This window comes from Paramormyrops kingsleyae, chromosome 21 (genome assembly GCF_048594095.1).
Source record: "Paramormyrops kingsleyae isolate MSU_618 chromosome 21, PKINGS_0.4, whole genome shotgun sequence".
NCBI classification, from domain to species: domain Eukaryota; kingdom Metazoa; phylum Chordata; class Actinopteri; order Osteoglossiformes; family Mormyridae; genus Paramormyrops; species Paramormyrops kingsleyae.
Genome location: NC_132817.1, coordinates 19,255,484 through 19,283,036, shown reverse-complemented (window position 1 = coordinate 19,283,036; position 27,553 = coordinate 19,255,484). Strand labels below are relative to the sequence as shown.

The 27,553-nt window shown below is 52.5% G+C and overlaps 1 protein-coding gene across 22 annotated transcripts in view; it reads left to right on the top strand.

Moving 5' to 3' along the window:
- LOC111858790 (receptor-type tyrosine-protein phosphatase S-like) overlaps nt 1-27,553 on the top strand; it is a 141,911-nt gene that overhangs the window by 39,093 nt on the left and 75,265 nt on the right. For all 22 annotated transcript variants that reach the window (XM_072704169.1, XM_072704174.1, XM_072704168.1 and 19 more), the window contains 3 exons: nt 18,003-18,166; nt 23,601-23,746; nt 25,071-25,212. In XM_072704169.1, coding sequence (XP_072560270.1) covers nt 18,091-18,166; nt 23,601-23,746; nt 25,071-25,212 — 364 coding nt within the window. In that variant the 5' untranslated portion in view covers nt 18,003-18,090. The remainder of the gene's footprint in view (nt 1-18,002; nt 18,167-23,600; nt 23,747-25,070; nt 25,213-27,553) is intronic.

Sequence of the window (27,553 nt, the reverse complement as noted above, 5' to 3'; positions counted from 1 at the left end):
CATGGCCAAGTGATGTCATTAATGAGGTAAAAAGTGTGTCGCCCAATGCCGTGCGTTTCTGCGAGATGAGGCGTGCACCTGGGCCTGTGGGACAAACACTCGGCACAGCTTTTGGACAGTCTGGCCCCTTTTTATTTCACTTAATTTTAATAACTGTCGGTGCCCCCCAGCAGCAAAAGACCACCATTGGATACAGATGTCTTTTCTTTTTCTTCTTCTCCTTCTTAGCTATTTTGATGATGTCATTCTTTTGCATGTGTTTATGCCTGTCATCACAAAGGCATGCTGGGAAGTGGGAAGGTATACCATCATGCAGCCAGGAATCTGTCACTTTAGACACCAGGGGCTTGGGGGGAGGGGGGCTGGGAGGGGAAGAGATGGTGCGAGATCTGTAGTCCCAAGCACCTCTGACCATTGGGGGAGGGATGAGCCCAAAAACTGCCCGGAGGGGGGGTACAGGGGGAGGGGAAGGAGAAGGTGGATGGGGCCCACTGAGGTGATTTGCATGCCAGACAAAGGTGCGGTAATGAGTCCCAGCCTCTGTCCTGGGGTTTTAATTGCAGAGCCGTGAGCAGAAAGGGGCACTGGGAGTCATTGTACCCTTGTGGTACAGTAACGAGAGCCAGTGAGACTGGGAGGCCCTTTTGTGCCGACACTTGAAACAAAAATGCAAATTTGTTGTTGCATATCAAGAGGCTGCTTTGTGTTACGGACTTTGTGCACAAATATTTTTCGGATTCCTTCCCTGAAATGTGCCGCTTCTGCCGACCGACGTCGGCACTCCGGAAAAGCAGAGTGGGAGGTGTCCGCTTTGGCCCCGCCCACACCGCGCCTGATTGGCTTTGCTGGCACGTAGCTGTAGCCAAGCTGCTGTGCCCTTCGGTTCCTGCGGAGGTGCCAGTGATGTCACTTTAAGCAAAGTGGGTGGGGTTAGCGATAAAGAAAAGCCACCCTTTATAAATGACTGCACTGTCTTGCACCAAGCAGTGCGTAAACAAATTTGGAGCAGCTAACCCCCTTACATCGTGTCCTCTTGGTAAGGGCGGGGGGGTGCCCTTGTAGTGACTGGGAACCAGGAACTGCCCTTCCCATCGTCTGTTGGACAACCCCTTAAGCTGACAGTAAGGGGCCATCGGTCAGAGGTGTCCTGTTCTGTCAGTTCACCAGGGGCATACTTAGGGTCGGGGCTACAGGGGCGAGGTGAAAGCTGATTGGCCCGCAGGTCATTCACCTATTCTAAACGTATCATTGGCTGATTGTGCGGTTGGCCCCTGTATATGAATTATAGCCACTTTTATGCCCTCTCCTTCAAAAAAAGAAATCCTAGAATCACCCCTGCTGTCTACTGGGCCCCTGTGATACTTTAAAAGATGTATGAATGACAATTCATTGTTTTTCATTTCTTTCTTCACTTAATAGGATTCTTGCCTGGCGATTAGCGTTACATTACGGCTGTGTTTTTTCCTCTTTTAAGTGCCGCTCTTTTACTCGAAAGCCGGGAGTGCTCGCATCCTGAATGGAAACCCGGAGGGAGTGCAACTGTTATAAAGTCAACTGTTTTCTTTTGTGATCAATCAACGGCGAAGAGAGATTCTCTTTCAGGGCCTTGTAGGAAATTTGGATTTGTGGCAACTATCGAGTGACGTTTAGGCTATAAGATTGGTGCCAATGGTAACCTTAGATCTTAAAGTATTTCTTTGTTTATGTACATTCTGACCAGCAATTTGAATTGGATTTAAGGGTAAGTGTTTGGCTTACTTTTGCTGTTTTAATTGGATGGCTTCTAAGAAGACCTGCTGTGGAGTGACAGGATATTTAGTTTGGTTGCTTGAACTCTTGCAGTTTGTTGTGGAACATGGATGAATGGGAAGCCCCTCTTGTGGTTAGCATTTTGCGGCCTCCCAGTGCGCATATGGCAGTGGGGGGATATCGGAAGGCTTTGCTTTGTTGTCCGTAGGCCTTTGGAGTGGTTGGCTAACTTCCTTTGCCTGTGCCCATATCTTTGTGTCTATCGGAGGCCATGATGTCCCTCCAGCAATGCTGGTTCTCCGCAATTGTGCTCAGCAGGCCGGAGATTAGCTGGGCACAGACAATGGCGAACGAGTGTGTATCTGTGTTTCCGTTAGAACCAGGGAGATGGTGCCAGACCGTAAGATGGTGATGTCGTAAAAAGTAATGGCGACAATCCTAGCCTTGTTAAAATGATTGGTTGCAGTAGGACCAGCTAATCTCAAGGCGTAGCATCCAAATTTCATGAGATGAAAGCAGCACTACGCAACCGTGACATAAGAAAATACTCAGACGCCAGGTCGATTTAGAAGTATTACCTAAATTAGGCGTAGCCTGGCTAGCGTGTTCTCTGGGCTTTCCTCAATCGAATCACGTTGTATCTTTATTTAAGGGCTTATTAAGGGTTTATTAAGGCCTGTAGGCTGCAAACACGAAATACATTTTATTTCTTAAGTATTAGGTCCATTGGATAAATCTCTGCAGAGGAAATTGGGCTTCTTTAGCCAGTACTCTATTATTTAGCCTTTCACGGTTTAAAACTACTTTTTAAAAAAGAGTTTTTTAAATTTATGAACTTTGTCAAGCAAAACATTATTCTCTAGGATATGTTGACTGTATGATAACACAGTGTTCTAACCAGTCTCATATGGTTCATGGCGTGGATCAGGGCCTAAACCGCCGTGCTCTGTGGTGCAAAACACGCTGCTAGTTCGTATCGGGCTGGGTGTCCCTCCACTTGTGTGATCGAGCACTTATGGGCTGACAGCCGTGCGTGACGGAAAGCGTCCCGTTATGTAGGTGACAGGAGCTCCGGCAACCAGGACAGCTTCAATCAGGGGCATTACAAGAGCAAGTCACATTCACTATTCTTCTTGTCATACCAGCTAGATGGTTAAATCATTCAGACTGCGTGTCTCTGAATGACTTGCGGCCAGGCTGTCTTTGATGGACGTGTGGCACAAACCGATGCGTGACTCTGAATGTTGAATCTGAGCTGCAAGTTCTCGCACGGTCAAGGTTTGCCCCAGATCGTCTGCTTACATCACCGTTCTCGCTTGACCTGTCAACTCACGGGTGTCATAGCTTTCCCCGGTTGGGTCTGTGCTCTCTCTGGCACGGACTATGGACAGCCGAGGCGTGGGGGTGCTGCAGGTGGGGCCTGGGGGGGAGGAAGAAAGCCAGGTGTAGAGAGAGGTGGCTCTTCAGATGTCTCTGGTCTTGTGTTGTCCATCCACACTTGATAAGGTCACAGATTATCAGCTTATAGGTTAGTGGAAGACATGGATGAGGGGAAATTTGTCTCTGGACTTCTATATGTCGCTCAAAGCCAGTGTCCGCAGCTGCATTGCTGCTTAAATTCTCCTTATTTTTCATGCTGCATTCATTGTTGTGTTCACCCAGTTGTTTCGGATTTCCAGTGACAGCCATCTGCCCAGGATACCTGCAGTCTATCACTCTGCATTGTGTGTTTAAGTATGTTTATATGTGAATATTTAGCAGTGGTTGGCCTGATGTACAGTTGTGGAAACGTGCTGCTGACATCAGGCTGCCCGGGCATGTTTTATAAAATGAATAACCGGCCATTAGTGGCAGGTGGTTCACACTAAATTGTTTTATGGCCATTGAGTCGACATGTCAGTTGAGTTTTGTGGAAGCATTTTGTGCTGAATCAGTATCATTAAATTTCATTCGAGTTTTCGACTTACAGTGTGTTCTTGTTTATGTCACGTTCACTTCTTTGTCTGTAGCTATTGAGATTCGGGCTGCAGATAAATCCAATTAGACTCCGAAAGGGTTAAGATAACGTGTTTTTATGTCCTTCAGCAAGCTAGCCTGTTCAGTTCCGCAACTGGCAACAGCTTGCAGGACATTTAAGTGCCTTGCAAGAATGTCCAAACCACTTCCAGCCCATCCTTCTTGTGGTTTTGTTGTTTTTGTTTGTCCTCCAAATCCAACCATGGAGTTTAAACTGGAACAGCTGGCAGAGTTTGATTTCACTATTGAAGTGGAATAAGTCCTGCGATAGAAGGGCATCTCGCAAGCTCCACTGCTCCAGAAATCTGCATCGGTGCACCACCGAGTCCGAGTGGAAGGAGATGAAAACCGAAGAGCCAAATTCTTGATGGTAACCATAGAAAATGGACTGTGTGGATCAAGTGCAAGTGTCCCCCCCCCCTTTTTAAGCAGCATAAGCCCCTAGATCAGCTGCCCAGCCAGGGATGTTGCTGAACGGTCAAAAAAAGACAAGGGTGTGGGATGGAGAATTCCTGGTACTCGGTGTGTGGAGTTTTTCAGCTCAGAAGTTGAAGCGCTTTAGTTTCCCATGGACCCGGGAGTGAGCTGTAAGTTACAGTGCTGTGGCTGCTGCGTAAACAAAACACATTTAGCTTAATTGCACCTTTTGTGCATCTTTTCAGGGAGCCCTATTGATTCCCCCCCCCCCCGCCCCACCCTCTATATTTATTTTCCTTTTTATATTCTCAGACTCTCGTGTTGCTCCAGTACCTCACCTGTGGTCACCGTTATTTCTCAAATTCCTGCATGTTGGGTTTTGTTTAAGTGCAGGGGGCTGACTTGAAAGTATATGCAGCATCACTAATGAAGAAGATGGGCCCCTTGGAACCGCTGCTTCTGAAACAAACGTTTTAATGTCTGAAACGCACCTGGAACGGCGCTCCGCTTGCCGGCTGAGACGCGGCCCGGCTACTGTCGGCCATGTGTGCTTCAGCAGCCGGCGTCGCAAGGCTGACGGGAGCCGGGCACGTAGGCGGGGCGTGTTTATCGCGGGGCGTGTTTATCATGGGGCGTTTTTATCGCGGAGCGTGTTTACCAACCCTCCTGTGTCTCAGGCAAGTGGCCCTGCGATCCAGCGCTTGCCGCCGCTCACCCACATACCTATCGACACCAGGTCTAATTAGGCATTGGCTCATAAAGGGAGGGAAATTTGCTGAGGAGGTGATTGGTTTTAGGTCCCTGCTCCCGCAGAACGTGCGGGGACTTTGCCGCTTCCTCTGTCTCCGCCACACACACATACTCACACACACCTACTGATGCAGAGTCCCGTGACACTCTCCTCGCACCCCCACGCCCCTCCGCATTCCACTGGCCACAGGGCTCTGCTGCTTCCTCTGCTCATAACGCTTTCCTTTTTATCTGAAAGGGCAAAAGTGGCTGCCCTCAGCCGCTGAATATTTATGGACTCCCAGAATCCTCCTGGACGAGTTCCAGATTATTTGTTAAATTCTCAGTGAATAATCCAGTAGCCTTGCTGTTAATTAATAGAAGATTCCAGGCAGGACCTATGTGCTGGTTTATTTTTTATTAATATAAGAAAAAAAAGGTTGGAAAGGTCTGGGGGTGGGAGAAGAAGGTTATTTACTTTCTGTACTTTGTTTCAAAAAAAGATTTTGAAAGGTTTTGTTTGAAGGCTGCTCTTAGATCCTCGTTATGCCGTCGGTGATTATCGGAGGGCTGAAATCGACTGGCTCTGTAACCTTGTGTTTCCAGAAATCAGTGTAATGCACAATGAGCCTGACAAGTCAGCCAGTTGCATTTTATCCGCTAACCTGAGTATCCCCGGAGACTTAGTTAGGGCTGGTTAGTCTGGATCACTGCCGCTTGGAAAGTGGAGGCCAGCACACCAGCGACCTCGGAGTTGGCGTGGCGCTCGGACGCCCATGTCTGAATGTCGAGGGACGATTTGTGTCACCGCCTCTGTGTAGATTATTCCAAACTTCCCACATGTCAGGCTTTCTCTTGCAGGGGGGTGACAGGCCTGTACCTGGACCCAGGTGTTTGGTACATGATGAGACACGTGCACACACCCACACATGTGCTGAAGGTGATAACATGGCATTTGCAAACACCGGCTCTTTGTACGTCTCCCCTCTTCTGCCTGTTCCGAAGGTTATTTCCTCCAGTGACAGATTCTATTGTTGTCGTTGCTGTTTTCTTCTCCGTGTTGTCTGTCAGGGGCGTGACTGATCTTCAGATCTGACGGTAAGCAGGTGGCACGCACTCGATGCACACCCATAAAATCCCCTACTCCTGCGCTGAAATTCTTGCATCTCTCCCAGAATCCGGCCCATGAGCCGCGTTAGCGTCTTCTTGCTAGCAGCCTAGCATCGGAGAGCCAGAGGCAGACGAGAAGTCTCTCGGCTCCCCGTGGTAGGGCAATTTGGGTGTTAGGTTGCAGGGATTCTGGGATGGAACTTTGCGGGGTGGTGGGAGGTCCAGCACTCCTGGGGGAGGCTGGTAGGCCGCTGCTTCCGGGCTTTGCTGCACACTGTTTATACTGTGGGCCCTGTGGGGGAGGTCGGGTCTCGGATTGGGGCTGCTACACATCACTTATCTCTCCCAGAAACGCGGTGGGGCCCAGGGTGCCCTCAGCATCCTCAGCCTTCCCCGGGGACGGTGCCCGTTCTGCTCAGAGCTTCGGCTCTCGAGGGCCAGACACCCCCCCCCCCCCCGAAGCCATTAAAATGTGACCTGCTGCTGGAAGAAGAAGAACCGTTCACCTTTACAGCTTCAGCGAAAGAGAGGATTAAAACGGACTTTTGATTTATATTTGATTCAGGGCTCCGTGCTTGCGGTGCAGGTGGCAGCCTGCGAGGTTTTCATGCTCCGCTGGAGTCCTGGGCGTCTTTGCTAGTCCCTCTATTTTTAGGAAGGGCGTCGGGTGACACCACGAAGGAGGACTTTGGTTTTTGTAGAACCCATCATTTGATTTTGTTTGGATTCTCTCTCTCTCTCTCTCTCTCTCTCTCTTTTGTTACTTTCCTGGTTTTTGTCTGTTTTATCTGGTCCCCCATTGAATAAGCTGAAATGTACTGGGTAGAGCCTGAATAAACTTATCCTCCACAGGAACCTGGCCTGGTGATTTAATTATTTTTTTTTTTATTTCCCCGACATTTTGAGCTGTTTCTGTTCTTGGGCTCCATGGCGAGGGAGTCGGAGGTGTACGTGCGGCGTCTTATCTTGACACGTAATGCAGTGAATCCGCATGTTTTCGCTAATTTCAGTGTATTACCGCACGCTTGCACTTTCTCGTGCGCATTGCAAAAGGCACAAGCCCGTGATGAAGCTGCGTAGTAGAAGGTCCTTTGTGTCGAGAGGCGTACATGACATGCATCTAATTATGCATTACCGTTGTTTATATGTTGCCACATTTCTTTTTTGGCGTGGTTAGCAAGAGAAGTGTAAGTAAAGATGCTTTTGGGAGGGGGGAGGTAATTACAGACAGGGGAGTTAACCTGCCTTACTCCCTCTTGAGCCAAATTGCAGGCCCCCCCCCCACTAACTCGCAGCCACCGGGGGTCGAAATTAATTGAGAGTTTGAGACGCTTGGTGCTTGCAGCAGCACCCCAACCACATAAGCCATGTCCCACTGTCGGGGGGGGGGCTCTGTGCCTCTTTGGGGTGTTTTGAGGCGGGGGTGCACAGGGGACACTTGCTTGGGCTGATGGTATCGCAAATCTCCCAGCTTCCCTTCTCCGGCACTGAGCTGTCCGGCTTCAGCATGCTGGGCCAAACGGCCAGGTGCAGTCAGACCTCAGGACCGGTCTGTGGTCTGCGGGAAATGTTGGAGAATAAGCTGTCCTCAAGAAATGTTATGAAACTACCTGTAAGTCCCTGTAAGAAGCGCTACGGAAGAACCTTTCGCTAAGGAACCTTGTGGAAGGACCTGTAAAAAGTTATGGAAGGATCTGCACGAAATGTTACGGAAAGATCTGTAAGAAAAGTTATGGAAGGATCCATCTGAAAGAAACATTATGGAAGGTTTTGTAAGGAACGTTTCAGAAGGATCTGTAAGGCATATTATGGAAATACACAAATGCCTGGCTGGTTCTAATCAAATACTCCCACTATTAGCACATATGGGCACCACATCAGGACTGTCCAGCCTTGATGTTACTTATTTTTTGCATCTGGCCTTGTGAGGAAGTCTGGTGTGTGTGGGCACGTCCTTTGGTGTCTTTAGGAGTTTGGACGTGCTTATTGGACGAGCTAATCAAGCATGGCTGTCATGCAACACTAACCTGTAATTACTGCTGTTCTATCCATGCCTCACCTGCGGCTGACCTGCAGTCACCCATCCATATTCTTCAGCATGATTAAATTTGCATCATATCTCCGACATACGTCTTGAAAATGATTGACATAGGATTTGTTTACGTACAATGAAGTTGATCCGTAATTTATCGGAACATCAGCGTAATGTGAGCATTAATTTTAATAGTTCCCCTTTGAGGTGAAGAGTCTCGCTGCCAAATGTGTTGAGAAGTGAGGGAGAGGGGTTCAGGTTGGGGGAGATGAAGAGGCAGGGCGGGAGCCGGCACACAAAGGGGGCAGTGTTGGCGGTCTGGGCGGGTCGGGCCTGCGAGCCACAGCTGCTTTGCGTTACTTCGGGCAGCGTTGGGAGGCTGGGTGGGACATTACAGTCGTCCCCTTAACGGCCAACCCACTGCACCTCCAGCTTTCTCGCTCCGCTGATTCCCGCGTGTCTGAACGATGCCTTTTTACAAACACAACCTGCTGGTTCAGTAGGTGGGTGCCAGGTTGGAGGCCTTGCAGCTTGAAAGTGAGTATTCACCTTGTGTCGACGCCCCCGCCCCCCCCCCCCAGCTGCTGGCACTGACATGAATCCCAACACCTCTCTCAGCCTAGATTTGGTGATCGGCTGTGGTTGGTAGACGCCACACTTCCTGAGGTGTTTACTTACTCATTTGGGTGTCTTCTGAAATGTGCGGTGATCGCTCGACAGGCTGGATTACATCCAAATCCATGTTTGTTAGCATTCCAGACACACCATACCCCCCCCCACCCCCCCCGCGCATACACGTGACCCCCCCCAATCCCCATGGTCCTGCTTGTTGGTCTTTGAGCCGCTCTCGTGACGTGCAGTGATGGATGGAGGGACCGGGAAGGCTTGACCTTGTGGGTCCCGCTCCTCTGCAGTTCGGGAAACTGTCTGACCCAGCTGCTATATCATCAACCGATCCAGCAGAAGACTGGCCAGACCCCCACCTCGCTCCAGTCCCCCCCCCCGAACATTGCCTTTGCCACGTGAACACTTAAATTCCTCAAATTCTGTGCCACTTCTCTGCCAGAAAGTGGAGAGGTTCTTGAACGTTTTTTCCCCTTTCACCTCCTCTGTGTGTATCAGAACATTTTTTTTTCTTTCATTCCCTTCAGTTTTCATCTGTTTTTTTCCACATTTAGTATGATCGTCCTTCATGGCTGTATGTATTCATTACAGCTGCTTTCTACCTTAGTGTTGCATCACGTCGTTGCCTGATGTTTATCTTAAGGACTTTGTAGTGTCCATTCTGGGAGAGACTCTGTAGAAGTTTAATTGGCATGAACTGAACCCGGCGCGGAGAGATCCCAGGGAGGGCTCATGGCTTGGCGAGTTCAGACGCTGGTCAGAGCACACGCTGTTCCCGGCACCAGATGTTGACAGAGCTCGGGGGGGGGGATTTAGGAGGTACTTTGAGGTAAAGCCCCCCTGGCTGTCTGGACAGGGTCTTCCACATTGCACAAGGCATGCCCCAACTCCTTGGAAGTTTTTGACTGGAGTAGAGAGGGACACTTAGCAGCTGTGAAGGTTCTCAGGCCCGATCTGAGCGGCATGCCAGGCTAAATAAGGGGGGTGGCCGTAATCGTGAGCTTCAGGAAGGGGGGGCACCAGGACCCGAAAAGCAGGAGGTCCTTTACCTTCACCCCCCGTCATGGTGCAGGCCTGGCAGAGTGAGCCTGTCCTTCCGGGGATGGGAATAGCCTGGGAAGTGGGCGGGGCAAGTCAGGGTGGGTTGCACTGGCTATTTATAGGTCCCGCCTCCATTTATAACCACACACATGTGCTCTCGCGCGCACACACACACACACACACACACACACACACACACGCGCGTGCGCACGGCGCCCCAGACCACGCTGAGCCATATGGACCCGCGCGGTTCCTGCTGGGCCTCCCTGACGGCACTCGGGCCACAAGCTCCCCGCCTCCGTCCCAGGTGCTGCAGACTGGCCCTGCCTTCGTATGGATGCCCGGTTTAGCAAACAAGAGACACCCCCGGGACAACGGGCTTCGCTTTGTTTTGGCCACGGAGCCAACGCCGCCCACCAGCAGGCTGAATTGAGAGCACCCCCCCACCATGGTTGTGTGCCGGCGTTGCTGAGGGGGACTGTCCCGTTTGCCTTGGATACTTTGGGGCAGTCAGGGGCCGTTTGGAAGTGGCCTCTCAGCATTCCGGGCTTTTCCATTTCTTCCATTTGCCTCTTACCTTCACTCTGTGTGGTGCCACAATCCTACTCCTGATGCTTATTGGCAAGCTAGTTTCTTTTTACAGGGGTAGGGGTGTGCTGCTGACGCTCTGGGTGTCTGGGAGCTGTCCGGAATCGCTCCAAACTGCACGCGCACGCATGTGCCTAAACGAGGCTCAGTTACCGCTACAGGAATCAATAACCTGTTTACCAGTTTTCCATCAGAGACCCTGTTTTTTCTGAAAGACGAGAATGCCCCCCCCCCCACCACCCTCACATGGGATTCTGCTTCTTATTATTCCTGAAATGCACTGCAATAGATCCCATACGATCTAGGTGGACCGGAGAAAACGATTTGCATTCCTTTTCATAAACCTGCCCTTGCCTTCCCCAGAATGTTCTCTGGATACAGCACGTTTCTTCGGCTAATAAAACCCACGGCTTTGTTGGGACTGAGCTCGGGGGCCGCCTGCGGAGAGCCTCTGCTCGTCACCAGCCTCATAATCCGCCCGGCGTCATGTTCCTGCCGTCTCGGAGAGGTTTTCATGACCTCTGGTACTGAGTGACTTTTCACATTGTGGTTAAAACTGAAATTATGCTTTATTTTCTATTTGCATTAGTATGGAAAGCTGCTTTTCACATATTACATACATTTACCTGATGATTTTATCCGAAGCGATTTACAGTAAAGGAAAAGCTTTCCATTTATGTGGACTCCCTGGGACTGGAACCCACAACCCTTGTACTGACACACACCAGTGGGAGTGAAGCTTGGGTCAGCCAGCTACCCCGCACTGCTGGAGCATTTCTTGGGGTGAATGGGCCACTGCACACGTAACTATTCCAGCGAGGATGGGATGTGAAGCAATGACCTTCCGATCAAGGGTACAGATGCCTAACAAACCGAGCCACACAGCACCCCCACAGCATGATACTCGCAAGGGAAAGACAGTCGCATGATGTTTGGACACCTGGACATTACCGACGAGCTGCAACAGCGTGGTCCGGAACAGAAGGAAGAGCGCCGGCATGTTGCGACTCGTGAAGACTCTGTGATAAAAATAAAATGGAACAGGCCGGGTCTCTGTCGGCTCTGGAATGCCACGTAGTGAAAAAAGGGGGGGGGGGAGGTGCGTAAAAAGCTTTAGCAGCTGCTTGACCTCTGACCTCTGACCCCTGTTTCTGAAGTCATTCTGTGGGTGGCTGTGCCAAGGTGATAAGTGGGGACAGAGCGGCCGTCCAAGTTCAGCAGTCGGGAGCGGTTTGGGGGGGGGGGGAGTGGGGTGGGCGGTCACACGGCTCTCGATGGCCGCAGTGGTGACAGGCCACAACGGTGACCTTGTTCTCTGTCCTCTGCAGAGCGCGCTCACAATGGCCCCTTATTATGGGGTGGCACTAAAAGGGCATGGACTGTGCCTCCCCGGCTCCCGTTTGTCTGTGGGAGAGTCCTTGAAAAGGCCACTGTGTAACCCTGTAGCACCCCGCAGTTAAGTCATCTGACTCGCAAGTGCCAAGGAACCGCCCCGACCGCCCGCTCGAATTCCTGCTCCTTCGGAAGCCTTTGTCGGGAAAAACAAGCTTCCCAAAACATGGCTGACCGAAGAGCAACACGGCGTCTCTACAAGAATAGAGCTGACTTTTATAGTGCTTCTTACCAAAAACGACTTGTTTTGCTTAGAGAAATAAATCAGCCTGTTGAATGCTGGGACTTGAACCTGTAACCTACTGCTCTTTAATCCCAGACCATGGGCCTACCCCTGCTATACTCCAGCTTCGAATTGCCACACAGAGTTACTTTTCTGGCATGAAGGATGAGAGCAGTAGAAACATCTGCCAGATATATCACCTGATTTTTTTTTCTCCTTTTAATCTTCTTACCTCCCTTCTCCCTCCCTCCCCCCACAAAAAAAAAAACACTGAAAACATGGAAGTACGTGAGGGCTGGAGTGTGACAGACCGATTCACGGGGCTTCCTCATTTCAGGATTCACATGGATGCCTGTAAATGATGGTGTAGAACATGGGGGGTGGCGGGGGGGGGGGAGGGATGAATCCTGAAGGAGATGCTGCCTGTTTGGGAAGCTCAGCTTTCTTCCAGCGGGCGCCCCCATCAGAGGCAGAGTGCCGTTCCCCCCTGAATACCTTCCTCTGAGCCAGGGGCTTCTGTGCTCTGAGCTCTCAAGCCTGGACTTCCTAAAATGGTGCCTTTGAATATGGAGGTATTGTGCTAGTGAGACGGCGCTACTTCAGCCCCTCAAAGATGCCGGATCCAAAAAGGCAAGAGGGTGAAAATATGGAGCCTGTCCGTCGTGTTCCATCAAAGACGCTGCGGATTTTTATTTCGCATTCATCGCGTAAATTGTTCCTTGCTCTGGCTGCCCTGGTTGTACGCAGATACAGCTGCTTGGCTGTAATAGTGTTTGCCTGCCAGTGAAGTTCAGCACGCAGCAGCTCACACGGGGGCGGGGTGGGGGGGGGGGGGCGCTGCTTGGATCTTTCATTAGTTGGGCAAAGATATCGGTGCTTTCGAGCTGGGCGGGGCTCACTGGGGCGTCGTCGCCGTCGTTTTTACGTCGACACGAGAAGCCCATCCCCGGAGGAGTCCCACGGAAGTCGCTGTCCCTTTCTTTCACCCCCCTCTCCCCCCCCCACCTTGTTGCAAAGGAGTCTGCTGGGCCGTGACCCACACAAATGCACAGCTCAACAAAAACATGAGGAGGCCCTACTTAGCCGGCCGCTGCCCGCCGGGGGGAATGGAATGTTAATGAAGGCCTTTCAGGCCTATTGTTGGAGGCCTGCAGTTTAATCCCGCTGCTCTGAAAGGGTGGGATTTGGCCTGAAGGGGGCGCACTTCGTGGAAGTCGCGCACAGACTGAGACTGACTTTATTTATCGTTGATCTTTTCATGTTTCCAGGCAGTGGGATTTTCACAAAATCCAGCGTGTCTAGCTTTAGAGATATGTTTATCGTAGTTTCTTTGTGGCTGCCTGTTTTTGTTTCCCCCCCGGATGCCAGCCCACACAATCTTCTGTGGATGTTTTTCTTGTGTGTGTGCGTTTCGTTTTATTTATTCCTGCTGCACGAGCAGTCGCCTTGCCGACTATCAATGCAGACGGAGGCTTTGACACCGACTTGAAGATACATGCCTCTACATCCACGGAAGTTCAGGTGTCCGCGGCCCCCGATTGGATTGACGGGCCGTACAAAAATACACATGTGCGCGTTGGTGCAGCGAGCAAAAGAGTGGGGGGGCGGACGGAGCTGCTGATGGCGCTGGAGCTGCAGCTCAGCCTGGAATGGCGCTCGATAGCGTGGCTGCTGCCTGACACGGCTCCCGGCGACGACACCCATTTATTCTGTTGACATTTCGCCCGCCAAAGGGTTGCCGTTAGCCTGGCATTTTCGGGCCGCTGAGGGCCCAGTGACTGAGGTGTAAATGCCAGGCCGCTGTCCCACTCCGTCCCCCGGCAAACGTTCTCCTGCTAGCTGCCTTTTCAGGATATTTACAGGCATATGGTAGCTGCCAGGCTGCCGTTTCCATAACATCCCAGCATTGCCTTTGCTTTTCCCCTTTCTGTGATGGGGGGGGGGGGACTGAAAGGGGCGGGGCTTCTAGGCGGTCGCTGCTTTGTATTGGCTTGACTATTCAACCGTCTTCCAATGAGCTGAATGCTGCATCATTCAAACACTGCTGCAGTATTTCCTACTTTAAAGAGCAGTGAGTAAGTTTCAGAAGCCTCATTAAGATCTTCTAGAACTCGCTAGAACATTCTGGGCTGCCAGTTTAAATTTGTAGCCCTGTTTCATTCTCTCTCTCTTCTTATTACTTATGCGTTGCACTGTGATGAAATACCGGCTTCCACTTTCATTATATTCTTTTTTGTAATCCATCACCTGATTTAGACCTTTCTCTGGTCTGCCTGGTCAAGGGAAACACATTTTGTGTAATTTTCCTGCAGGCTGGTACAAACCCTGTGGATGTCACAGGAACATTGACCCCATCGTGGGATAAATAATAGCAGCATGGCGTGCAAACAGACACGCACCTGACAGGTGCTCCGATTGGCTGAATTTCTTTTCATTTATGGGTGAGATGTCCATAGGCCAGAGACGATATCTGAGGTCCCAAACGGCGCCGTCGGTGCCTAGGAGCCTGGGATGAAGTGACTGCCACCGTGCTCTGGGGTTTAAGGAAAACCCAGGTACAGAAAGTGCACCCCCGACGCTTCAGGGATACCTCTGATAGGCACTACGTGCCGTAATTCTTGGTGTAGAGGGGCAGTTTTTTCCGGGTCTCCTCACTGCAGCACACTGATTATCTCTGTGCGCGACTGATGTGGGATTTTTGAATTCTAATGTTTTCTTGATTTGTTTGATCCCGTCTGCTACCTCGGCGGCACAGGGACTGACCTTGATTTCGGGAGTAGAGCGCTTTATGAGTCTAGGCTGCCTCATTAAAGTGAATGAGCCTGTGTGCCCCCCCCCCCCGCCTGTGGAGGTACCTTCCTGAATGGGGCGCCCAGCTTCCTGCATCCGCGCCGCGGCTGTATAAATTATGCATAATTGATGTTTTGCTGTTTGCCGATTATATTTTTAAAAGGCGTCAAATGACTGGCGGGCACAGCCAGTGTGGGTGAGGCGGGAGGGGGGCCTTCATCAAGCCCATAGTTTTCTCTAATCTGTTTTCCCATGCTCAGCATGAGGGGGGGGCCTGATTGAAACGGGCACTGATGCATGCTGGGAGCTAAGTATAGAGGCGCTGTTTTCTGACTGTGGCTGGCCACGCCCCCCCATCGCGCGGCGCCTCGGCGGAGCGTTCGCGCATCGCTGACCACGTTGCCATCACCTTGCTTAATCGCCGTACGCCCCTCCCCGGCAAATCAGCAGATGGCGAGTACACGGGTACAACGCTTTTTTTTTTTTTTCTTTTTTCATCGGCGGAGAAAATGGCGTGTTGACTGGACGGGCTTTAGAAAAATCCATCCATCCGCAGCGGGGATGAGGCAGGGGAACGCCCTTCGTCACAAGACACGCAGTCACCCACTAGGGGCTGTTTAAGGGCATGGATTTGCCTGCATGTCTGTGGGCTGCGTATGACATGGCGAGACCATGCGAAGCACACACGAGGAGTGCGGGGGTGGAATTCAGACACGCCGCCCTAGAGGTGTGAGGTGGCAGTGTGACCCACTGTGCCTCCAGATGATGTATATGCATAATAAATATGGCAGTAATCACACCCCTCCCTGCCTGGGGCTTATGCAGTGGGGGGTGTCCCGTTTGTTTTGCCCTGCGAGGTGCAGGTGCTGCAGAAGCTTTGACGGTATCATTATCTCAGTGCCATTGGGTCGGCCCTTACCCCCGCCACACACACTCCCGTCCTGCTTCCTCCCCCAGTCCCCACGGTTTCGCCCACCGACCGCGCTCCCAGGTGCACCCCAGCCCCGTCGCCTGTAGGGGGCGCCAAAGCTCTCGCCTCCAGCTGTGCTCCTAATTAATTAGCTCTGCTCCAGCTGTTCACTGCATGCCGATGTGCATGTGAGTCACCGATCTAGGCGAAGGCGTGTTTTCGCGGCGTACGTTCGGTTCTGTCTGAGGCAAACATAACCTCGTGTCTGCCGTGTTTTTCCGCTATTTGTGTAGCATAATGTAAAAAAAAAAAAAACAGTTGCAGTTAATTGATTTGTTCTAGGGTGCACGGTCGTTAATTCATAAGTAATTAGTTTTGATCTGGCGGCTGAGCGCTAATCCCCGTCGCTTTTAAGGCCGAGCACAGCGGCGAATGACAGTCCGACGCTGTGTCAGAAAGCCGACTGCGTGCTCTGTGCTCGGATGTCACTCGGGGCCTCATCGGGGGGAGGGGGCTGGCAGAGGGGCTGGCTCTGGGTTCTGAAGGACAATCGGACCCCCCCCCCCCCGCCGAGCTTCTCCTTACTCCAGCCTCACCTCCCGTTTTTGTTTTGCACTCAGGATATAAAGGGGTGTATCGGAACACAGAAGATGTGCAGGGGTGGGTTCGCGGGGGGCGGAGCCTTTATCCCTCCCTGTCTCTCTCTCTCTCCCCCTCTCTCTTCCTCCCACTCTTTCCCTCTCCCTCTCTCTCTCTCTCTCTCTCTCTGCGAGCTAAGCGCCGTAGGCATGCTCAGAGCTTCCACTGCCTTCCGCCTTTTGACAGTGCCCCCCCCCCCCCCGTTTTCTGCATACCAGCCACACAGCTACAGACGGCTCCACCCTCCCTGTCCTCCTGGGATGGGGGCTGACAGACAGTCATTGACGACGATGAGTCCGTCAGCGTGACGGCGGCACGTGGCCCCCAGTTGACGATGACCAGCTGGCTTTTATCAGCGATTGTGCTGCCTCTAAAAGTCAGGGGCAGAGTCACGCAGAGGGGATGCGTTTTCCGTTGCACCCCTTGCGGGTTCTGCCCTGGGTTCCTCCACTCCGTCTTCAGCGCTTTCAAACCGCTGTCTTTTCAGAGCTGTTTCCACGGCCCTTTTGTCCCCCCCCCGCGTGGCCACCTGCTTCTAAAAATACACCACAATATGGAAAGCTAACCACGCCACCTCAGGGTGCCTCGCTGGTTTCCTGCCCCCCCCCCCCCCAGGTCCTCCACCTTCCCCCCTTGCTGTTTTCTGAGCGAGCGAACCTGTCAGCGGGAATCAGATGGTTATTTCATCAAGATGTCCGCCTGGGCTGGATTCGCCCACGTTCAGCCGGGCTCCCGTACAGTAAATACGTGGCCCCCGGGGTCCTCAGGAGGGCCCGACCCGTTACACCTGCTTATCTGCGTGCCCGTACTGTGCGTGTGCACATGTAACAGACACCTGTGTTCTGGCTCGTGTATGTTGTTTTTTTTTTTTTCCCCCGATTTGAGTTAGAACGAATAAAATGCAGAGCAGGTGTACAGATGGCAGTCAGAAATGGTGGCAGGGAGATGGTATGGAGCGAATCTGTTTATTCAGGAGCTGCCTCAGCAAGGTGGCCATCACGTGTGTCACCTGCCCCGTCACCCCCTCCCCCCCCCACCCCCGTCTAGAACCAGGTCCTCAGCTGTACTCACCAAGCTCGTGGTAGCGGCAGAGTCACGCTGAGAACATCTCCGCAGAGATGGCATGAAGGTCCTTGGCCTTCTCAGCATCCTTCGGTATATAGAGCAGGGTTTCAGGGCCACCAGACAGTCCACGTTCCTGCTCTCTCCCAATTACCAGGGAATTGGGAGAGAGCAAAAATGTGGACCGTCTAGTGGTTCCTGAGGACCGGGCTGAGAAACCATGATATAGAGGGCATATACAGGGGCGGGGCCACAAAGGCACTGGCCTTAGCTGAAAGCTGATTGGCCCTCGGATTGCCCCTCCCCTCTCATTAACTAATTTGCAAGTGATTTTAAAGTTCACATTACATTTCAATTAATTTAGCTATTTTGTAGTCCCCCCCCCAATGCCCCTCAGGCCAGCACAGGTTATGCAAAGGACTGCATGATCCCAGAGATTAATGATCAATTCCGCGGATATGCCGAGCCACATCCTGTAATATTCCCGGCTTGCCGAGCGATCGTTCCCGGCCGGTTAGCAGCGCCTGCGCGGCTTCCTGCGCGGCTTCCTGCGCGGCCGCTGCGGCTCTGACCCCTATCAGGGTTCCGGGCTGCCAGGGTCAGCCGCTAGTCAGTGTTCCGGATGCTAGTCACAGGGTGACGATATAACGGCTGATGTTTTTCTTCTTGTCCCCCTGCAGAGTGCCGAGACGTCCTGTGTGAAGCGTCCTTCGCCATCCTCGTCGTGGGGGCTCGGCTCTCCAGCCGGGCCGAAGGTCGCCCGAGATCATGTGGTCTCCCTGCCGTCTAGCCTGCTCGCTGCTGCCCCCGGTGCTCCTCTTCCTGTCCAGCTGCCATGCCTTATGTAAGCCTGCCTTCCGGCCCCCGCCGCCTTCGCGGACCTGCCTGCCAGCCGCTCCCCCCCCGCCCCATCGCCGGTCGGGCCGCCCCACCTCCGTATATTTTTCTGAAATCCTGGGAATGTGGGTTCATCCTCTGTTCCTTTCCTCCTTGAAACTGGGCTCAGAAAAGCCTTCATACAGAAAGCAGGGCTCCATTTTGCTTCCGGGGGCTTCCTGGCATCCGGAGGTCCTGCCGTTTCTCCTCGCTGACCTGGAGCTTAGATGGCCTGGCACCTTCAGTCACCCCGCCCCCCCCTTTTGCTTCATCTCGCTTCCTTCACCTGCAGCCTGCTATCGGGCAAAAGCCTCACACTTCGTCAGACTACCTCGGACACGATGGCTGGGCTTATCATCACTGCCTACTTACAGCTTGTATGTTAGTGACCTTTCTGCCATTTCTGGTTGAAAGTGGTCTCCTCCCCCCCACCCCCCCAGCCTCCGCCCCCCCAATCTCACTCGGAGGATAAGCCACCCGACAGCGGGCCTTGTTGTCAGTATGCCCTATATCGTTGGAGGTGTTACCGATGTCCTGCTGTGTACAGGATGAGGTACCCTAGAGAGTTAAGGTTTATTTTATTTTTTTATGGGATTACAGCTCTCCCCACTCCTCCCACGGACAACCTGTCCACGCTGCGTTTCCTGCTAGGGGGGGGCTTGGACGGGGCTTATTCCCCAGGTCTGTGACCTCGGCGGAGTGTTCCTCCTTCGCCGTTGGGGACCGCTCTACCCACAGCCGCAGACGTTCCAATCCGCGTTCCGTGTCCCGCGCAGCCCTGCATCTCCCTCTCCTATGCAGTCGCCCCCCCCACCCCAGGCAGGACCGAATCCTTCACCGATTACCCTGCGATGAAAATGCTTGTAAATAATGCTGCGAGTACACGCACCGTACATGCATAATTACATAAATGCGCCCATTCGGGCATGCATAAATAAATGCGCGCAGCGAGCTTTCGCGTTGCGAGGACCTGCAATGCGTTGGCGCCCTTCGTCAGACATCATAAGGTACTACATCCAGGGTTGCTTTCTTCCCCTCATGCGTGCTGATGCATGAGATTTCCATTTTAATGAAGCACAATGAAGTATTTTAATATTTATTTACTCACTTATTTATGATTTATGCTCCCCCCACATGCTTAAAAGTGCGTGTCGGTAGATTGTCCTGCGAGGTTCCCTTAATTGTAATTGACTAAAGCTTGAAATGGTGGGAGCTGAACCTTAATAATTTATTTCACTCTGAGTCAGGAAGGTGAACATTTCTGAGCTCTCTCTCTCTCTCTCTCTCTCTCTCTCTCTCTCTCTGTCCTTCTCCAGTCGCTTTTAAAGATTTAATAACATGACTTACTATTCAGCTCAGGTTAGAGAGGCTGGCCTAGGTTGTTCCTCCAAGCCAGAGGTAACTAAAGGGCCCTGTTTTAAATCAGCATGGTTCTTCTTCATTTTAACAATGTCAAGGTCAGCTGCATCTCAAAATAAGGCAACTGGAAAACGTCAAGGAGTCCAGCCCTCCTTTCCCAGTGAGATGCAGCTCTTCTTATACACATTACGTTAATAGTACAGTCATGTTTCAATGTTATCTGTACAATCACTTTACAGGAATCGCTGGCGGTTTCACAATACGGCATCCACTCTTTATTGACCTGGCTGGTGCACTGATTTGTGCTGTTAGTCTTGATGCTGCAGGCTATAGTCCCCTTATTTATAGATGAATGAAATGATTATATTTCTTCTGCCTGTACTGTTTACTGTGCGCGAGCTGCCGTTTCACTGAGGCAGTAATTCAGCGGTCATTTCCTCAGTATTGTTCCTAGTAATATTGGAGGAAAATCAGCCAAACACGCACACGCGTCCTCAAATCTACGCTGCGCCTTGGGCTTCATTGAGATGCGGATATTCAGTCAAGACACATCGGTTAGACGTTACCCGTGTTCGAAGGCAGCTCGTTTGGCGCTAATGAGAGAGGGCGAGCCGTGGAATTCACCGGCCGTGGGGGTTCGATGACGATCTGTATGATTGTGCTCACCTGTGGAATTTCTGCCTTTTATTCTGCTTCTCAAAGGTCACGGTTCTGAAAGACGTACCCTTAAAATTTCGTATTCAAGACGTTTTCCTTCCTTTTTTGTCATGTGTAATTTGTTTTCAAAGTACCTTGCAAGAAAAGCTCCTCATATTCCCCCTAGAAAGACAGATTTCTTTTTCGCCTGATGAGGTGCAATGACGTGCGGTCGTATTAGCACACAGGACCGATGGTGATCGTCACATGGTCAGTGCTGCCTCCCCTCACCCCCCCAGAATGTATCGTCTCTGTCCCCAAAATCCGAATACAAACGTAAGTGTTAGTTTCTGCTCAATTCCGTGAATGCAGGGAGCTGCTGACTTGCGTAAAACTGACTTTCATAAACAGAAAAGTTTATCCTTTCAGTTGATTTGTTTTTTCCGTACGCATTACCAGCCATCTGTCTTGAATGGTCTGATTTGCTTAAAATTTGACTTGCACCGAAGTGTAGAATGGATGACTTGGGTCAGTCGAGTGATGCCTGTATAATGGTACCTGCTTACAGCTAATCTGGCTTTTCGGTCCGGTATGAACTTTGGTAAGTTTTGTCCTTGTCGGCTGGCAGAGGGAAGGGTCTTCCGCCAAGTCTGCCATTGTTTGGCTATAGACTGGGGCACAAGCCACTCTCCCCTCAACCCCTAACCTGCAGCAATTAGTGACCAGAGCCCAGAATGTTCCCTCTGCCCGCTAGGAAAAGCAGCGGCCCCCCATAGCGCTGATTGGCTGAACAGCCACTGAAAACAAATGTGGTGGTTGGGGGGGGGGGGGGGGGGGTAAGGGGAGCATGCGGTAAGGGGCGGGGCCTCAGTGAGAGCAGGGCCTCGCCTCACCGGGGAGGGGGCCGGGGTGAATCTTAGAAACCACCCTCACGGGGCAAGGCTACTGCACGCCCCCCCCCCCTCCATGTTTTACTATAGTCCCCGGACCCAAATTCTCTGCTTTCTCTTTGTCTCCCTTAAATCCCCCCAGCAGCAGATTATCTGGAGCCTGAGGGGAGAACATGTGAGCAGGAGGGGAAGGTGTGTGTGGGGGGGGTGGTTTCCATAGCGACAGGCCAGGCTGTGCGAGCCCCCATGTAGTCCTCTGGGACATGAGGGCAAAAAGCCCAGTCCGGATGTGATGGCAGAGTGCCATGTTCCGAGGGGTGTGTGTGTGTGTGTGTGTGTGTGTGTGTGTGTGTGTGTGTGTGTGTGTGTGTGTGTGTCAGGGTCTCTGCTTGGATCTGGGCTGCTAACTGAGTGGGAGCCACAATAGTCTGCAGCCCATAGAGACTTTTGTAGCATGAATATGAGGACAATCTTTTCATCATCATTCATCTGCCGCTCCTGTGATATGTGTTTCCTCTAACTCTGCATTGGTCCAGATTCCCCATTTTGGGGCTTCAGACGACTGTAAAATCCCCACTGAATAAAAAATTCATCTAATTCGAGGTGCATGAGGATGGCTCTCTCTGAAATCTGGGTCGGGGGATTAAAAAAATATAATTGAGAGAAGCTAGAATTCCATGAAATGGCCCTTTTCACCCGCATTTCTGTTGCTTTGTGCTGATTTCATGCACTGCGCTCCCTCAGTACCGAGCCCCGACGATGCCGTCGCCCCCTTTCCGGGCATCTGGCGAGGTTGAAGGTGGCAGCGCGTCTGCACCAAGGCGGGGGCCACGGGAGCCCAGCCTGCTGACGCTCCCCAGCCATCTGACAACTGCACTGGTGGCCAAATCGTTTTTCTCCCCCCAATAATTCAGAATTTCAGTAAGGCACTGGGAGTCGGCGGTTTCGGGCTGGACTCCCTCACAGGAGTACCAAGGCGGGACCTCCTTTGATGGACGGCCCGACAAATAGTAAAAAGACAGATTTGTGTTCCCCCCCCGCTAGAGTCAATGTCTGTCTTTCATATTGCACAGTGGACCCTGCCCTCCCCCCCCCCCACAAACCCAGACATGTTGACTTTATTTCCAGACTTGGCGGGAGTCCTGGTTCCTGGTCCGGCCCCCAAACGTGGACCCCCGCCAGCTCTGAAACTTGTATCATCAGCTGGGGAGGTGGCCCAGGGCTTGCTCCCCCAGGCCAGGGATGGCGTGGGGGTCAGAGAGGTCGCTTCTCCTCTCCGCCTCCAGTCCAGGGGTTTTGGGGGTGGGGGGGACGAAGCCTCACCACCTGTGAATCCAGCAGAGTTGCTGTCTGAACACACAGGGTTAAATACCTGGTTCAGTTACAGATTTTTTTTTATACAAACAGCAGGAAAAAGGCATAGATGCCCCCAGGAAATCAGAGAGGATCTCTGCTGCTTGCTGCATGCGGTGTTTATTTTTATGTATTTGTTTCCGCCAGCATACACGGACGATGTGATCAGAGGTGCGGGGATCGCTTCGTTTGGTCTCCCGGTGCCGCCGTCACAGAGATGATCATGTGATCTCGTTCCCTGAACCGCCTCGCTGCCCATTTATTTATGTATTTATTTATTTGTTTGTTTGTTTGTTTGAGAGGTGAGATGGGAACTGGGCCGGCTGGTTCTGAAGTATTCCCGGTTTAGGGAGGGGGGAGTTAGTCTGCAGAGACACTGCGCATGTGCGAGACCCCCCTCCCCCCCCCCCCCCCCCCCCACACAAGGCACTCTGCACGTTCACCATCGCTGCCAGAACCCGGTGCTGCCTGCAGACCGTTAATAATTAATCTGCTCCGTTTTCACCTCCCGTTTGATCACCTATACATATCCAGGCGTCCTGGCCGTGCTCGGGGCCCCCGCTGTGAGCTTGCCTTGGGCTGCTCGCTGACCTTTCACCCTTAGAATTAAAACAAAAAAGAAAAGGCAACACTAACCCCATCTAGTCCGGAAAATCCGACTCTCTCTCCTAACTCAAGCAGTTTCTGCCATCAGATGAACAGCAGGTAGGAATTTAAGCGTCGTGCGCGAGCGGCGTCATGGAGAGCGGCACATGCTGCTTTGCGCGCTTCTGACCCGTAGTGCTTTTCGTGACCTGTCACCCCTCCCCCTGCCCCCCCCCCTTATCAGCCTGTGCCCTAAAGTGGGGTCAGGAGCTCCTGCGTTTCATTATTTATGCTGGAGGGTTAAATTATTGACTGCAGCATTGGTGTGCCAGCGCACGTTGCCTATGCTGATGCACCAGCCCACGCTTATAGCTACGTCCTGCCGTTTACAGTATCCCGTTGTATACCGCTTAGCGGGTGTGATTAATGCACTGCGGTACGAGGGACACACACCCCCCCCCCCCCCGTGCAAACCGATGACACAGCTGCACGCGGCAAAGTAGCCCCATGTGCCGTTTTTACTCACAAGTGTCACGTTTTATTTATTCCTTCTCCCTGTCTCTCTTTTCATTCCTCCAGCCGCCCCGCGGTTCACGAAGCTGCCCGTCGACCAGATCGGCGTGTCCGGGGGCGTGGTCTCCTTCGTCTGCCAGGCCACAGGGGACCCCAAACCCCGCGTGAACTGGATCAAGAAAGGGAAGAAGGTCAACTCCCAGCGTATCGAGGTGAGGAACTGCACGCGCGGTTTCCGGCTGCAGACGGGGGGGGCTTCACCTCTGCCCGGTTACCGGTCTGCAGGCCTGCCGCGTCTCCGCAGCCAGGTCGCTCCTGTCCTCCACCACACGCTCACAAAGCCCAGTTACCGGTCTGCAGGCCTGCCGCGTCTCCGCAGCCAGGTCGCTCCTGTCCTCCACCACGCGCTCACAAAGCCCGGTTACCATTCTGCAGGCCTGCCGCGTCTCCGCAGCCAGGTCGCTCCTGTCCTCCACCACGCGCTCACAAAGCCCGGTTACCATTCTGCAGGCCTGCCGCGTCTCCGCAGCCAGGTCGCTCCTGTCCTCCACCACGCGCTCACAAAGCCCGGTTACCGGTCTGCAGGCCTGCCGCGTCTCCGCAGCCAGGTCGCTCCTGTCCTCTACCCCGCGCTCACAAACGAACAAGCAGCTGCTCCGTTCCGCACGGCCGCTTCCCGCTCCGCGGTGCCCGGGCGCAGATGCCCGCCGCCGCCAGCATACCCTGCCTGACGCACTTTGCACCTTAATTAAAACTTCCAGTTGCAGGATGGAACAAGCAAATAAAAAAAGCGCAGAACATGCGACGGACTTGGAGGCGTTGTTTGATGTCCCGTCCTGCGTCCCCGACATCGACGCTGTGGCATCGTTTTGGACAAAGAAAGATTGTGTGTTTCACCGCCGTTCCCCAAGGGGGCACTGTGGTGGCTTGAGAGTGCAGCGCTCTTGCCTCACACTCCTAGGGTTGGGGGCGCGAATGCTGTGTGTGTGTGGAGCCTGTATGGTCTCCCTGAGCCGTGTGGGTGTCCTGCTAGCCCCCCATATTCCTCCTGCAGACCTGCAAACCTGCAGTGAGGCTAATTGGTATCTTAAAATCGCCTATGGTGTGTGACTGTGTATGTACCCTGTGATGGGCTGTGATGGTCCTTTCCAGGGTGTACCCTGTACCCTGTACCCTGTGCCCCCCGTAACCCTGACCAGGATAAGCAGTTATGTAGGATAGATGGTTTTATAACTATACTTTATTGTATTAAGTTACTTAATTTAAGCTATTTATAATTTCCTGTCTTGGTCTAGCTGAAAAGACCAACCTTGACTTCAAGTCAAGAATTCTATTTATTCTTATGATTAAAATCATTGTTACTTTATTATTACTACTATTATCCTACTACTGTAGTTATAATTAGTTCAAATATTTCCACTAATATAGTGCTGCCATGTGGCCATTTAGCTAACCTGCTGGGAAAGTGGTGGACTTCGTCGGCATTTTGGTGGTCGGTCGCCGCGCGGTGTAAAACCGCCGATGTGTCCCCGACAGACGATCGAGTTCGACGAGGGCGCCGGGGCGGTGCTGCGAATCCAGCCTCTGCGTGCCCCGCGGGACGAGAACACCTACGAGTGCAAGGCGGAGAACAGCGAGGGCGACGTCACCATCACCGCTAAGCTCTCCATCATCCGAGGTAAGGCAGGCCTCCGTCAGTCAGTGCCGATTCTGGGAGGAGGGCGTAGGCGGGGCCATGATTCATGCTGATTGGCCAGCCTTACCAGTAGCCAATGAGATGATTTGAATCGGTGAGTGACAGGGGAGGGGGCACTGTGGGGGCCAGTAGGCTTTCAGCTGCGGCCAGTGCCCTTGCGGCCCCGCCCCTGGTGGACTGTCAACACAGAAGGGAGGCTCCTGGGTAATCGCTTTGGCAGAGGGACAAGCTCACGACGGGATCCACGCAGCCAGTGGCAGCACGTTAATTACGGCTGAGCCGCGATGTCAAAGGGTCGTGAGCCAATAACCAGATGAGACATTGCCTCAGCGTACCAGTGACAGGGGAGGAGGCACTGTGAGGGCCAATCAGCTTTCAGCTGGGGTCAGTGCTCCTGTGGCCCCACCCCTGCCGTCAGTGTCCCCAGCATAGATGGGCAGAAACGTGGCTGTTCCCATGACCCCTCAGGGCAACATGTCTGTGCCCATAAGAGACAAATGTTGATTGGCTGGTATTGGGAGAAGGAGCCGCTGGACAGCGACAGGCTCCAAGTTTCTGCTCGTTCTCCGATTTTTTTTCCGTCTTTTTTTTTTTCTTTCCCAAAAGTGAAAAGCCGCTTTTAGGAATTCACTGACATCTTGGCACCAGACGCTGAACAGGAGGACAGGAAGGAACAGCCTGTCATACGTCCAAAATGAGGAAGAATGTAAAGCTGCACGGTGGAGGTGGAGCTTTAAACAGCCATCTGTAAACGCAAAAAACGCTAAAACCTGCCGTTACGGCGCTTAGCAACCGGTCTCTTCACCGGTCGTTTAGTAAGTGCTTGTGTATTTATACGTTACCGATGCCACCAGCTTTCCTTAATGCTTATCTGCTGGTTTGTTTCGGACCGGCGTTCCTTACTCTGAAACGGTCACACTCCGCCAGGCCCGTGATGCTATGCTGCCTATGGGGAGCGCGGCCCGGTCCGCGTTTCTGCTTTATTTGTGCGTTAGCGTTTGGCTCGTTCCCGCCATCTGCCCGGTTCCACCTCAGCGGCAGGCTTGGCAGCCGCTCAGTGCCCGCCTTGGTCTCCGCCCAGGATGAGGGCAGTCGCAGAAGGCCTGTTCTGCGCGACGTGGGGGGTGGTTGGCAGGGCGCGGCCGGCTGCGCTGTTCACGCAAGTCCGGTGCCTGCGGGATCGCCTCCTGTCCATCTGCTCCTAGCCCGGCGTCACTGCGGCATCGGCGTGGTCTGCAGAGGCCCGGGTGCGAGCAATCCTCTCGCTCCTCCTGCAGCGTGTGTGTGTGTGTGTGTAGGCACGTATATATTACATCGTGGGGACCATTTATTTATCTAATTTTATAAAAATCTGTGACTGCAGTCAAAAAACTAAAAATGGCAAACGACCTGTATTTTGTTTGGTTGCTTATGGTTAAGGTTAGGACTGGGTGGGGGTTAAGGTTGTCATTGTTGGGATTAGGGTTTTGTCCAATGAATGGATGGTCCCCACAAAGATGAGTATAGGTGTGTGTGTGTGTGTGTGTGTGTGGGGACCATCAATTTCCTTCCACCTTGAGGGTTGACAGATCCAAACAGCCCCCCTTCACATGGTTCCTCCCTTTCAGTTTCATATTCAAATCCAATATGCGCCTTAATGCAAATAAAAGTCCAGTGGTCAGCTAAATGATTTCACTCTAATCAAGTAAATTACATAAATGCGCGCTTTTGGTACCCAGAAGCTCCCTTTTGGGTTCTGGCCTGCGGTGCTGGGCTGCTCTGGAAGTCGAGGTAACCAGCTATAAACTCACACATATAAATCCAGAAGTTTGGCTGCACAGCCAAGCTGGGATTAGGGGACCCCAGATGTAATAGGACATATAGGAAGAAGCAAGTGTTTTAATTATACGATGTAGGGTCCACAGTAGCACCGTGTCACCAAGCCACCGCATCAGGTTGTGTGGGGGGGGGGGTTCTATGCGCCCGGTAGGATCGGCGCTTCGGTCAGACAGGCCGCTAATTGGCTTCCTTCCCCGTGCGCTTGGGCTGGATCGCCTTCTGCGGCTTTAATTGGGCCGGGCTGACCCCTTCCCTCACTCAGAATCGTTTTATTATCTCGCCAGCAGCTTCGGGGAGCGATCCGGGGTGCGATCCCTCTCTCATTATCCTCGCTGTGCTTCTGTCACTCCTCCGAGGGGGACGGACCCACCGCTCTCAGGGTGTCGGCACCACCGCGTTCGTTATCCCTTCCCAGTGCACAAGCCTGTTTTTTTTTTTCTCTCCTCTGTTTATTTTTCTTGACCTGCATTTAGTTGGGGCAACAGCCTTCATTTTTCCCGACTCC